This window comes from Centroberyx affinis, unplaced genomic scaffold (genome assembly GCF_046629955.1).
Source record: "Centroberyx affinis isolate AG114_WGS23_722 - 3 ecotype Tasmania unplaced genomic scaffold, CSIRO-AGI_Caff_v1 ptg000262l_1, whole genome shotgun sequence".
Classification (NCBI taxonomy): Eukaryota; Metazoa; Chordata; class Actinopteri; order Beryciformes; family Berycidae; genus Centroberyx; species Centroberyx affinis.
In genome coordinates, this window is record NW_027278944.1 from 20,847 (window position 1) to 35,000 (window position 14,154).

The 14,154-nt window shown below is 42.4% G+C and overlaps 2 protein-coding genes across 4 annotated transcripts in view; one reads left to right on the top strand and one right to left on the bottom strand.

Moving 5' to 3' along the window:
• Nucleotides 1-1,795: 1,795 nt before the first annotated feature.
• On the bottom strand, nucleotides 1,796-7,655 carry wipi2 (WD repeat domain, phosphoinositide interacting 2). 3 transcript variants are annotated; one of them, XM_071546170.1, is made up of 12 exons: nucleotides 7,431-7,655; nucleotides 6,479-6,561; nucleotides 5,576-5,745; nucleotides 5,322-5,418; nucleotides 4,707-4,804; nucleotides 3,987-4,079; nucleotides 3,762-3,832; nucleotides 3,495-3,602; nucleotides 3,176-3,340; nucleotides 2,563-2,670; nucleotides 2,325-2,422; nucleotides 1,796-2,107 (listed from the first exon to the last, which is right to left on the bottom strand). In XM_071546170.1, the coding sequence occupies exons 1-12, from the start codon at nucleotides 7,502-7,504 to the stop codon at nucleotides 1,995-1,997; spliced, it is 1,278 nt and encodes a 425-aa protein (XP_071402271.1). In that variant the 5' UTR covers nucleotides 7,505-7,655; the 3' UTR covers nucleotides 1,796-1,994. The 3 variants fall into 3 exon arrangements, with proteins under 3 accessions (XP_071402271.1, XP_071402254.1, XP_071402263.1); XM_071546153.1 differs by having other exon boundaries at nucleotides 2,289-2,422; XM_071546162.1 differs by having other exon boundaries at nucleotides 3,489-3,602.
• A 6,296-nt stretch (nucleotides 7,656-13,951) lies between these two features.
• LOC139666933 (monocyte to macrophage differentiation factor 2-like) overlaps nucleotides 13,952-14,154 on the top strand; it is an 8,732-nt gene continuing 8,529 nt past the window's right edge. Inside the window, exon 1 of the mRNA XM_071546285.1 lies at nucleotides 13,952-14,105. Within this exon, the coding sequence (XP_071402386.1) occupies nucleotides 14,077-14,105 (29 nt within the window). The 5' untranslated portion in view covers nucleotides 13,952-14,076. The remainder of the gene's footprint in view (nucleotides 14,106-14,154) is intronic.

A 14,154-nucleotide genomic window follows, 5' to 3' on the forward strand; every position in this document is an offset into this window, starting at 1 on the left:
AAATTAAGACCCATAATCAAAATTTGACACCTTTAACTCCAACTCATGTTTTGATGTGAAATCCCTTTTAGGTTTATTAGCAAAAGCATGTTGATCTCAGCTTAACGTCACTATATTTAGGCTTTTGGTTGTATCTCAATTTCGTCATCATATAAAATGAGCTTTTCATATGAAGTACTGCTTCATTTTCATCAAAGATATGGCTTCTTATGGCTATACATATACAGCATATATGCCTATACTTTCTACACATACATTCCTAGGGAATGATATAGTCATTTCCTTGAAATGATTGTAGAATGAAATCTAGTACAAAGTCATAGGACATTATCTACACGAGTGTAAATGATGACCTCGTAACTGGATAGTGATACAGCCACATGTAATAGTAAATATTAATAATCCTACCCTCGTTGTCCCAACACCTGTTCCTTTATGAAAGTGAGTGGGATGCCACAGAGTAACAAGAACAAAAGGCTCCCGTCTCTTACATCAACATGGATTTTATTTTCATTTTAGTTTCAGATGAACGTTTCACATTTTTATACAAAATCATTAGAAAATGCCTGACACTCCAAATTCCCATGACTAGTCCTTCTCTATAGCGGCTTCCGCCTCAGACACCAAAGGATCATGGGGGAATCATGCAGCGTTCTGGAGCAGGTTGATGAGGCTCAGCCCGAGCTCCACACCGACCAAATTAAAAACCCACGATTCCCTCAACGGCCAACCATTTACTATCCCAGAGTTTTTCTAAAAACTTGAATCCATGGTCATAACCTGACAATACGGTACAGCGATAAGATAATCTTGCCACATCTAGTAATGTACAGAGGAGAGATGGGAGGAAGAGGAGGAGGAGGAGGAGGAGGAGACTCTCAGGAATGCAGCTGAAGGCTTATCGCTGCAACGCTGACAGCTTCCTTCCTTTCTGACCCGATTATCCTGTCTGTCAAGTGTCTTCAATGTATGGACACAGTACCACGTCAACAACACCATGCATGTTTTCTTACGCATGACACATCATTGGTTACGATTGGTTACGTAGATTAAAAAAAAAAAAAAAAAAAAAATCAGTAATATCAGTTTCAAATCAACCAATGACTGCAGGCCTCAGGGGGGAGAGCGGGCAGGAAGGTCCACTGAGCCTCTGTTCTGATTGGGTAAAAAGTGAGCGGGGGGCGAGTGTAGGCTAATTTCTAAACGTTTTGCTAATGTACATGCCCAGCACACACACACACACACACACAATTGATGTCCCAGCACACGCGCAAACACACACACTCTTACTCGCAAACACCTCTGCCTCATGCCAAAAGCTTCTAAAACATTCTTTTGAAGGAAAAAAATTGAGAGAAAACCGGATGACTGATGCCACACACTTTCTCCTCGCAGGAAAGTGTGTGACTGAAGAGAGAAGAGAGGGTCAAAACAAAAATAGTACACACCCTATATTAAGATCCGACAACTGAAAGCAGATTTTATTGAGCCAATGGGAGGAAATCACCCTCTCAAACAGAAGCGAGCGTGACAATGGGGCAGAGAGGCACTTACACATTCGTCGTCACTTTCATCGAACACAGTGCGTGCGTCTGTGTGTGAGTCTGAAGTGGAGACACAGCTACATTTTTTTTTTTGATAGGACGTCCAACACGCACGCTCACAGATACTCGCTCTTTTTCACATTGGAGCATGTTTTTTTAGCGGTTGGCACATGTACATGCAAAGCTTCAGTTGTGCCCGCACGGGCAAACTGAGGGAGAGGGAACGAGGGAGCGAGGGAGCGAGGGAGGGAGGGAGGGAGGGAGGGAGGAGGGGAGGGAGAAAAAGATAGACATGTATGTGAACAGACAAACGCACAGATAGACTGACAGGCTCTTGAACGCTTGAGCGTTTAAATACACCCCCGTCTTTACTCCTGCCCCTCCCCCCCTTGTGTCACATGTTCATAGCAGCACCAGAGGAGCCCTCTGATAGGTGGGTGCGGCCGTCCGTCAGTCGGTCTCCAGGATGAGTGGCGGCTGCTCGTTCTCTTCCTCCAGGCGCAGGTCGTTGAGGTCGTCCTCCAGGCCCGCCCCTCCTACGGCGCCCTGCTCCTCGCAGTAACCTAGGAAACAGAGTTCAAGGGTCAAATCCTATACTGATACTAAATTCTTTCCCAAAAATACCAAATGTCTCCAAGCAAGGACAAATTCTTGCTTCTCTTCCATCTGAAATTGCTACAATTTAATGGGTAATGTGACCCAAAAGAGATTACATGCATCACTGAGCTTCCATCTCACCATGACAAAGAAATACTCCACAGGAATATGAGTGTAATGTACCTTTAGCGACAGCAGCACTGTAGGTCTGGGCCACGAGCGGGCGATCATGTGACCCCTGCTCCAGGATCTCATTGGACGGCTCGGCACTGCCGTCTAATCTGAGGACAGTGACAGTAGAGATTCAATATATGTGTCTCAAGAATACAGAATGCATCTCATATTCACTCTGCATTTACTCTGTGTGTGTGTGTGTCTGTGTGTCTGTGTGTGTGTGTGTGTGTGTGTGTGTGTATGTTACCTGTGCTGTTTCATAAGTGTGCATTCCCCTCCCTCTTGAGGATCCAGGTTGTATAGATACAGGTAGCCGTCAGCCGCTGCTACTAACAACCTGGGAATCTTCTGGATCCTAATTCAAAACAATGAAAACACACATTCACAAAGATCTTACTTTACACTACATGTAAAAAAAATAAAAAATAAAAAGAAAGAATATAGAATCCACAAAGTATTTAGAAAAATGCTTCCATAATGAGGCCTGTGATTACTGAGCATTTAGCCAGCAGGGCTCTTCAGCTGACTTGTTATGCAACTACTGAAACTCCCTGGGGATCTTTGTGTTAGTTCCTGAAAAGCTTCTACATTTGCTGTTCTTAACAGTGATGCATTTCACGTTTCCAGAAGCAGCAACAGCAGTTAATTTGGAATAACTAGAAGAAGAACTGGATAGTTAGCATGAGCAGTGATAGCAAGAGTGCTGCCAAACTTCATCACCAGAAAATCCAAGGAGAAAGACGTCACAGTACTGGACACACTGTTTGATTGACAGGTGATCTCATGGCACCCCCTGTTGGTGTGTCATGAAGTAAATGGATGTGCACCGTGTGTGTACAGATGTGTGTGTGTGCACTCACAGGGCTAAGGCGCAGATGTTCTTGTGTCCGCAGAAGGGCAGTCGTACGGTGGCGAAGGCTCGCCCCTGGGTGAACATTTCTGTGACCTGGGCCGGCAGGTAGGTGGTGGACGCCATCAGGACCTTGCCCAGGTACCCTCCCCACGTGGTGGGCTCCTCCGCTGGCCTACACACACACAAAATATGAGAAGCCTGTGTTTCTAGGAGGAACATGGAGCATAAGTAAATGAGTAGGAAATACCAGCCCGGCTGCCTCAGAAGCCTTGTTAACAAGACTATCTGGTGGCATGAGGAGGAGGGAGGAAGGTACGTACACATACTTCTCCTTCTGCGTCTCTAGTTTGAAGATGTGGACCGTCTCTGTGTTGCTGGAGGCCGACAGGTACAGGCCTTCCATACTGAACGCCAACGAACAGATGTTCACACACCTGAGATAACGAGCACATAAACACACGTGTATAGGGAGGCGGGCAAACACAGTCTGGTCAGTCTATAGGCAGAATCCCACTGAACTCAAGATGAAGGCTAGTCCATTAGAGTGAAAAATTAAATCAGAAGCAGATGAGTCATCCTCAAAAACTTGCTACCTCTTGACTCCTCGTCGAAACTCGAAGAGCTTCTGTCCCTCTGGGATGGAGAAGACACGGATCACGGTGCCCTGGGAAGACGTGACAGACACGAGACACGCAGCACAGAAGGAGCCAGTGAGACGCGAAGGGGAAGCGGCAACAGAAACGCCCGTTTGCTGAGGCGGAAAACAAAACCACAAACAAATAAGCCACATGAACAACAGGCCGATGTAATTGCCCTACCTTCTCCGAGGCTGTGGCCAACTTGGTTCCACTAGCATCAAAAGCCAGAGCAGCTAAGGGGCTGTCGTGAGCTGGGATCATGTTAGCCGCCCGCTGGAAACAAAGAGATACACGAGCGCAGTGTTACACACAGTGACTAACAAATACACACTTATTAGAGACATACAGTATGACTTGGCAAAGCAAGAAAGAAACAGAGGTCTGCAAAGTATGAGGATGAGCTGTGATTTATGAAAGTAAACAGCGCACAGACTGACAATGAGGACAGAGTCCCACAGGACCAGTATGCCTGCTTGGCCCAAATTCTGATCCCACTGTTGTTGTCAGTCATACTGTCTACACCTGATGGTCTATAGAACTGCAGCAGTTTCCATAGACATTTCAAGCATTTATAGTTTATGCTCTTATCCAGAGCGCCGTACAATAAGTGCAACTTCAGCATAAGCTTCAATTATTAGATTTACAACATCACAAGAAACCAATAGCAAGGGACACACAATTCAAAGTCACAGCACCTTGACCACAGATGAAATAAAATGCTCCTGAGTCGAGAATGGTTATGTATGATGGAGAAGTGGCGTGTAAAGAAATAAGGGTTGAAGAGAAAAGGTGCAAAGGATTTCTTTCAAGACAAGGTCATATTAGAGCACGTTGAGGAGAAACATATGGTAGTGGAGAATTCTATACTCTGTGTGTGTGTGCGTGAGTATGTTGACCTACCAGGTTGACTGTGTCGAACACTTGGACCTCTCCTATCGTGGCACTGCCTGGATACGCCAGGTAACAGTTATCATTGCTGATGGAAAGGGCACACAATCCTAGAAAGAGCGTGCATACACATACAAACACACACACACACACACACACACACACACAAACAGACACAGCCAGAAAAAGGTGGATAAAATAGATTACGGTAGAACCAGATTTATCTGAACTTCAGAATTCTAAAATGATTTTTTAACCAAACAGAAATAATGAATCAAATATGTAGCAATGCATCGATATTCTAATTAATTGGGCACCATGAGTGGATTTTGGTTCTTTTCACATTATTAATACAAGTGTTTCAGGAGTAAATTAGACTACAGTAGGGCAAAAATCAAAATGAGGAAATAATGATAAAAAGGCAGGAAATTTATTAGAAATAAACAGAAATGGCGAACAAAAGATCCTGGAAAACCTGAGGAAAACCAAATCCATGGTTTTAGAACACATGCACATGTTCCAATACAGGAATAACCCTTTCCCCAGGGCCAGGTTTAGATGTTGTTGTCAAGCTCTCAGTGTCACAGACGGCACGTTGACATCACACTCGCCATTGTTCAGCCTCACCTGAAGGGTTGGGTGGGGTCTCTCTGATGGTGTGCAGCACTTTCATGTCTCGGATGTTGTGGATGTACAGCGACTCCTCGAGACACACTATCAGCCTCTGCAGAGGGAACACACACCATCCACATCATCACTAAAGATTTACTTAAAGATAAGTACAAAGCAACCACGTCACTGAACTGATTCATTATTCAGAGTTTGACAGACAGACTGACAGACAGACAGACAGACAGTCGCTGTCTGCCCCGTCTCCCTACCTGTCTGTTGAGTTTGACAGCCAGTATGGTGTTGGAGTACGAGTAGTTGCAAATCTCGGTTCCCTTCTTGAAATGACAGACTTTGAGCTTCCTGGGGGCCTTCAGACTGACGATGGCCACCAGGCTGCTGGAGAACAGGCGCTCCACAATACACACATCCTCTGTGTCCGCTGTGGACACACGCACACACACACAAACACAGACATCATTCCATTGCAGTCGCTAGATGTCATATGTTGCATTTGCTGCCTTTATGTGGCCTTGTGGTTTCAAATGATTAAGGATGTAAACTAGTGCGAGGGGAAGCACCACATAAATAACCACGGACAGGCAGTAGGCTGATTCATAAAGCAATAAAGTGACTGGTGAATAAGCTCTTTGATCAACTTTCTATTGTACGATAAGAATGGTGCCAGTCTCATCTCTGCGTGTTCAGTATTTGTGTGGTTCTTAGTCGTACCTGCCATCACTCTAGCACACAGTGCAGTTATGGATCAAGTATATATATATATCCAAGTATATACTGTATGTAGATCTATTATTGAGGAGGTAGCTTGATGTGAGGACCAGTGTTAGTTCTGACCAATGCAAGGCATCAACTCCAGCAGGGAAAGGAGAAAAGGCACTCAGACAAACTTTATTAATATTTAAAGTATCAGCGATGCTCTAATGCAGTGATTGTGTCCTGTCTTAGATAGCATGCATTAAATATGATTAGCCGATAACCTTACAGCATAGTGATAATGTTTCTGGAAAATGAGTACGTTTAAAACTGATGTTACAGACCAAGTATGAATCAATACTATTTGTACTCAGTCAGCCCACTGACAGAATGGGCAGGATGCAGACACAGCGGGTATGGGGGTATTAGTGAGGAAGGACAGGGCTTAGAGGGATACTCACTACATTCATAAATCTGCTCCAATTTGTCCACAGACGACAGGGAGAAAAACTTGTATCCCGATTTGGTGCCAACAGCTAAGGACCTATAGAAAAGATAGAAATAGACATGCCAACTGCATTTATCAATCAAAGCTCCAGCAAGATATGACACAATTATACACACACTCTTTGAAAATATAGTATCCAACATTGTTATTAAAGCCCATGGAGGCCTTTGAAAAGACACCACAGAGGGATGATTTAGCAGACTTGATTCCAGTCCCTGTCTCAGACTCTCCTCGGTCACAGGATGTAGTCAGACGGTGACAACGGTCACACGGCAGGGGGTGTGTTGCAATAACACCAGGCCTCTGTGGTCTAGGGCAGTCACCCGCACACTTAGCGGAATGTCTTATGTCCGTTAAAATCATATGTCTACATATTTAACAAACGAAAACATACTATCAAAGGGGAATGAGATGTGATGTTAAACAGTAACCCAGCTGGCGTTACAACTCTCTCATAGCGTCAGCAAACGATAACTCACATAAATCAACTAGTTAGCACTTGCAACCAAAAACAAAACATGCTAACGTTAGCTACGCACGTCTGCCATTATCGTATTAATCATAACTATCTTCACTTCAGCTAGCTTACACGTTACATGATACCTGCGTGTGAACGTTAGCTAAAGTTAACCCACACAGCACCATGCTGGTATCGCTAGCTAGTTAGCAAGGCTATTGACGGGTGAAATAAAAACGTTTGTCCGTTTAAATTAGCTACGTAATGTTAGCGTGTGACGTGGTAGTTATCTTAAATCTGCGGAGCCACTTCCAAGCTATTTGACATCAAGCTCAGTCACCCGTGAGGGACCCAAACTAGTCCACACTTAGCTAGCTAACGTCAGTTAGCTTGACAGCATAGGCCATCCGATCCCCATTTACCCTGCTCACTCCCCGGCCCTCCTTACGTGTTGTCCTGGTTAAAGTTGGCGAAGAGGAGCTGGCTTCCGCCAGCATCCCCGCTTTGACTAGCCAAGTTCATGGGCTCGGCACCATCGATATATAAAGCTTCGTTAGAAATAGCAGCAGTTGGGCTGAAATCTGTACTGTGATTAAAGGCAGAACAGTTGGGCTTCACGGAGCCATCGCTTTCCCTAGCCTTGTTGTAGTGATTGTTGTTGTTTTTCAGAAGGGCTGTTGCTCCCTCTTCCTACGCATGCTCTGAAGCCGCAGCGTGCGACACATTTAAAGAGCCAGTGTCGTTTCTCCGTGAGTATAATTTTAAGGACAATTAAGATATAAAAGTAATCCTGCCCAATATCTCGGGGAATACTATTTCTGTGTGAGATATTACGCCCAAGAGAGGGACAAAGTATGGTGAGTTAACCTCTGTGAACTAATACAAGACTGCATGTTCCCAATAGAAAGGTGGTCAAAACATGTACAATAGCGACCTCTAGCGGCCCGGAGCGGCTGCGTCCGAGTATCAGAGCAAGAGATGAGACTGCCGTGCCAGTCCAGAACGAGACAGAGCGTGAGTTCATGTGCGAGTTGAAGTGTGAGTTGGGTGTGAGTCACAGCCTTTGGCTATGTTTTTGCTCAATTGCACGTCTGAGCATGTCGGAGTGGATCGTGTTTAGCCTACAACAATTAGTCATTGGATGAAATCTCAAATGCACTTACTGTGAACTGATTGAAAGATAATCACACACAGCTGCTCGTCATTTTCTGTGTGGATCTCACAGAGCAGAAAAATGTTAAGTGGATTGCCACCTTGACCAAAGTAGGCTACAATAATAATAATTTAAAAAAAGACAACAATTAAATGAGTAACCACAAAAGCTCAACTGCTGGATTTACTGTTCAACTGTGTCAGTACTACAGGCATAAACTCTATAGTTACACTCTCCTGACTGCTCAGGCCTGCTTGTAGATTTGCGATGATAGATGTAGATGTGAGAGAGAAACAGTAACTGTTTGCTCATTTCCTATAACGTCATTGGATGTGGCTAAAGGAATAACTGAAACTGCTGTAGGCCTGGAGGAGGAAGGAGGATGAATGATGAGCAGGTAGACTCCAATAATGTCACTTTAATATATGCAGATAGACCTATTAATTAAATTATATAAGGATCAAGATCCAGTAAGGAGCATTTACAGATCTAAATCCTATTTTCATACGTTTCATACATCCTGAAAGCAGTCACAGTGATTAGTAAAAGCATTAAGAAATAATAATAAAATAATACATTTTATTTGTATAGGGCTTTTCAAGATAGTGAAAGACTTCATGTAAGACAAACTTTACATGAAGTAGCATTGCATAAACACATATAAAAAATAAACTATATAAAACCAACTATGTAAAACTATATACAAACAAACAAAAACATGGGATAAGTCAATAGAGCAAGGCAGTGAAATTACATGGCACAAATCCATCCATCCATCCATTTGGAAATGCTTTTGTTGGTTAAAGCGGTCAGATTGTTGATCTGCTCCCAGGTTTGCCTACTTGTAAAACAGTCGGCTGTGTCCTTTGGCCCAGTTGACTGTTTCCAGGGAGTCAGTGGCTGCTTCTCCCCCACACAGCCAGTAGAGGTCTGTCAGCAAGCAGAGCTACAACACACTGGATACTGCATGGCCTTTGGTTTCATACTGTTGCTTCAAGATAAACATGGAGAGACAGAAGGGGATTTTGGGGAAAAAGAAAGAGAAACTATGCAAGAGAGGGCCGAAAAAAAAGCACTTGTCTGGGAAATGTGTTGCTTAATCTTGAATATGATGATGATGATGATGATGATGACAACTGCAGGGTATTCTGAGTTCATTTTGAAGGCTGTAGGTGAAGGATCAAGGTCTTCGGTTGGCAGTGGTTTCATCCAACATCACACCTTTGATCTTCTATCAACTCCAACTCTATCATCCGACATTCAGCTCACAACTCAGCAAGACTCTTTTCACTGGCAGACCACTGAACACCATTAAACACCAATAATATGAATAGATTTAGCAGGGCAATAAGAACTATAGTAATACTGTCATAAACCTGAGAAGGATAATATTACAAACATTACAGTAAAACTATAAACTCTATCTAATATTATTAGGATTATTATAAGGATGTTATAGTGATAAGATAAGAGCTGAAAAACCCCCAGCCAAAAAGTACAATAAGGGCACAATAAGTACTAAGCTCACTATTGAATGTCACAGACACACTATGAGCTCCTATAGGAATATTATGGGAATATTGAAGTGTTTTTACGTTAGGGTTGTACAGGCATTCTGTTTCCAGTGTAATTGACAATGTGAATAAATAAGATGGATTATCACAGAAAAACCCCAATTCAACTCAACTCGATGGCTTGATTCTCTGAACCCAAATTGATTATGCATTTTTGAACTTACATAGAAAAAACACATTGACATATTGCTATATTTTCTTCACATGCACAACATATATCTGCTAATAAAATACATTTTGGCCACTCAAAATAGATTTTAAATGACTGCCATCTACTTGCCTTTCTTCTGTCCTCCTACTCTTCTGACCCACAGTCAACACACTCTCACTGTATTTCTCTGAAGTGGCTCCTTGGCATGCTTTGTCTGAAAAAAAAGTGTTTCTGACGAGTAGCTGTCGATATTCATGTTTGGATATTCCATAGAAATACAAGCGCAATATTACCTCCATCCCAAGCCCTGACTGTGGATAAACTTTCAGTTTATCCACAGACAGGCTCTCCCATGTAGACAGACTATTTAAGCCCAAATATTTGGATAGTCATATATGGAAGTCATGGAAGGAGGAGACCATAGCATTTCCAGTGTTTGAGAATTTCAATTTCAAATCTCAGTGCCAGCCCATATCCTTTCTGGTGTTAATAGAAACAATACACCAAAATATTGGTAGCCTATTCAAATGGTTAAGCTATATGGGTCACTATATATAGCGGTGGGTAATGGCTGTGTGTTCATTTCATATTTATATGGCCTATTGACAATGCATTAGGCTACTAGTTTGTTTGATTGATATTACCTAAAAAAAAACAATTTATTGAAATGAATACAAAAGGAATTATATATTTTGCAACCGAACACATCATATGTAGCCTATATATAGCCTATATATGCTTGGCCAAACTAGACACCACCTATCCAGCTGTAATGCGCGACCCAGTTATTTAGCAAGATATGTCTGGTCAACAAGACCACATCCAGTCAAACTGCGCTGTCCAGTCGGTATTATTCTACCGTAGACTATATTTTTTCTGTGTTAAGTAGGAAAGATATCTAAATTAACCTTTTGGCTAGTCATAATGTAATGAGATATATCTTAAATTATCATTATGACTAGTCAAAATGCTAATTTAAGTTGTCACTAATTACATTATGAGGCGCTGTACCAGCACCTTGGGGAGTCATAATGTAATTAAAGATATCTAAATTAACATTTTGACTAGTCACAATGTAATTAGAGATATCTAAATTAGCATTTTGGCTAGTTATAATGTAATTAGAGATATCTAAATCATTCATCTCCTCCGCTGCCAATGACAAAATCCTGAGTCCTGATTGGTTGGCATTTTTAACTTTGAACTGGAGAGCCAATAGGCCACTTTCCCGCCTCCTCATTAGCATTTAGTGCAACTAGTGTAATTAGTGGACATTTTGGCTTTCACTACTTCAACTAGTGAACATTTTGGCCCTCACTAGTTATCTAGTAGAGTCAAAAAGACCCTCACTAGTGTAACTAGTGGACATTACGGCTTTCCACAGCCTACTGCTGCTACTGCTACTGCTACTACTGCCCATAAGCAACTTATGGGTCCATATCACTATTAAATCATGAGATACTAACTGACTGGGTACTGTGTGCACAGTGCCAGTCTCCCATTCACTGTCAATGGAGCAACCTAAACAAAGGAGGCCTGAGAGGCTGCAATGTCTCAATGAAACACCAGAGGACGCTGTTGTCTATGTTGTTATCAACCTCTTTCTCTTTGGAATTATGCATTTACCTTTATTTGGCTCTGTTGCTTTATTGGCATGATAAGACTTGGTTCACATTATCAAAGCAGAGTACAGTAGCATTTACACCAACTTATTTACACCCTAGATCATAAGAATATGAATTTTATTAATAATTCAATAGGCTGAGGTTCTGAAACCGAATGTTGAACCCCTGAAAAGTTTAGGTGTCACTTCAACTAGGTGAGGTGCATTTGTTACACTGCAAAAAAAAACAACCCCAAAAAAACCCGTCATCCTAGCATCCCTCTTACCCTAATGGACATTTTTTGCAGTTTAAATACATTAGAGACCCAATGTGTGATAGCAGTATGGTGCTGCGTGTTGAAAACACCACTGTCTCTGTTTATGTCTCTAACACTGTTAAGACGTTTTCTGACTCTCAGGTTAATTCACTGCGCTGTCGATACAAAGGCTGACAGTATGTGACAACTAAACAGGAGTTTAAAAAGCACTTTGAGGCTGTAGAATGTTTGTGAGGTAAAGCGAGGTAAAAACAAAACAAAAAAAACAATGATATAGGCCTATATATTTTTTCCAGTCTACGGTTGAGATACAATGCATCAGGAAAGTTGCACAACGCTTATTTTTCCATTTAAAAGTAAAACTTTTCAAGGCTAATGTATGTAAAACGAGTCAAAATTAAGTAACATGCTTCTTAGGTGTGTGTGTGTGTGTGTGTGTGTGTGTGTGTGTGTGTGTGTGTGTGTGAGATACACCGCTCGTCACCACCTCCATGTGAGCAAAATTACTCTGTACCACTCTGATGATAGACAGATAGCTATATAGACATCTGTCTATCAGCAAATTAACATTTTGACTAGTCATAATGTAATTACTGATGTCTTAAATTAGCATTTTGGCTGGTCGTAATGTAATTACAGATATCATAAATTAGAGATATCCTAAATTAGCATGATGACTAGTCAAAGTTTACTTTTCATAATAATTAGAGATAGCTACGGAAGCCCTGAAGGGCAGCGGTTTTTTTTGTTTTTTTCTAAGTTTGCGGTCAATATTGGCCAGAGTTTATCTCGGATGTACGAAATAAACTTAGGTTTTTGCCGACTGAATTTATTTATTTTTTTACGCACTGCAGGACTTGCGACTTACGCCACCTCACATTTGCTGTATAGCCAACACAGTGTTGTATGTGAACACACATTGTATGGAAGCATGGAAACTCCTGTGATTTGTGTTTGAACGCCTGTCTGTCTGTCTGTTTGCACAGTCTATCTGCTCTGTCTCTCACAGACAGGCTGCTGCTGCGCGGTGGCACACAGCGCTCCTGGACACTGTTATTGTTGGGTAATATTTAATTTTCCGTTTAGTTTGAGTGTGTGTTGTTGGAAGGGAAGCATGAGTGGATCTGCAAATGGAGGGAGAGAGAGAGAGAGAGAGAGAGAGAGAGAGAGAGATTATTTTGTATTGTTATTCTTGCTACTTTTTATTTTTTTTGTCTTTATTTTTGGATTATCACTGTTTTGCTTTGGCAACAGACACTGAAGTATTCCATGCCAATAAAGCTCATTTGAATTGAATTGAGAGAGAGAGAGAGAGAGAGAGAGAGAGAGAGAGAGAGAGAGAGAGAGAGACTTCCTTTTCCTTTTTTGTTGGAGGAAGATAAAAGTTTGTCTCCTCCTGCCACAACGGAATAAAGGCAAAATAAGTAGAAACATGTCTTTTTTCTTAAGCTATACATTCAGCTACTTTAATGTTACATATATTTACTGTATACATATATGAAGTAACAGCATCATAATACAACGTTCATATAGACTGTATACAAGCACACTACATGTACAACAGACAGTAGGCTATATAGTACTATAATGTATAGTAGATAATGCATTTATATATTCTCTTTAATCATTCGATCACAAGTTTATGTTCACATTCTATTTACCTTTATTCTAATTACCACTCTCTCTCTTTTCCTTTATTTATACACTATAATAAGCAATATATGCTTTGGCAAGAGAGAGAGAGAGAGGGAGAGAGAGAGAGAGAGAGAGAGAGAGAGAGAGAGAGAGAGAGAGAGAGAGAGATTTTGAGTTGTTGTGTTGTGGGGAGGGGTTGCCGGTTGCCGGTTGCTGGTTTGTGTTATCAACCAGGAGAGGGGAAGGGAGGGGAGGAGAGGAGAGGAGAGGAGGGGTTACAAGCCCAGTCCCGCGGAACATCCTGCAAACACATCTGAGACTCGGTACAAAACTCTTTCACTCTTTCTTTTTTTTTGGGGGGTTGTTGTTCTTTTCCCCCCTGCTGGCTGCGGCTCAACATCGCCTCTCTTAACAGTACAGCACAACTCTTGTTTTCCTCTCGGGATGGCTCGTTCTCCGCTGTCCGGAGCGGCCCGTTAACACTTCGGGAAAGAAAGTGTTGTTGTCGAAGCGGGACGCCCCGGTGCAGGTCGATGCCGCCGCTGGACTCGTGTTTATGTTTGGCCGCACAGCGCCGGGACATCCGGAATGGGGAATCCGTAGGAGGAGACGCACGGCGGCGGCGGCGGCGGTGGGCTGTGGGGAGATAGAGCGCGCGCACACACACACGCACACGCGCACATACACACATGAGGCCGAGATGGACTTTAAGAGGACAAAATTTGGAAGGTAAAGTGGAATGTTTTGTTTTTCTTTCTTCCCAGGAATGTTTAATTAC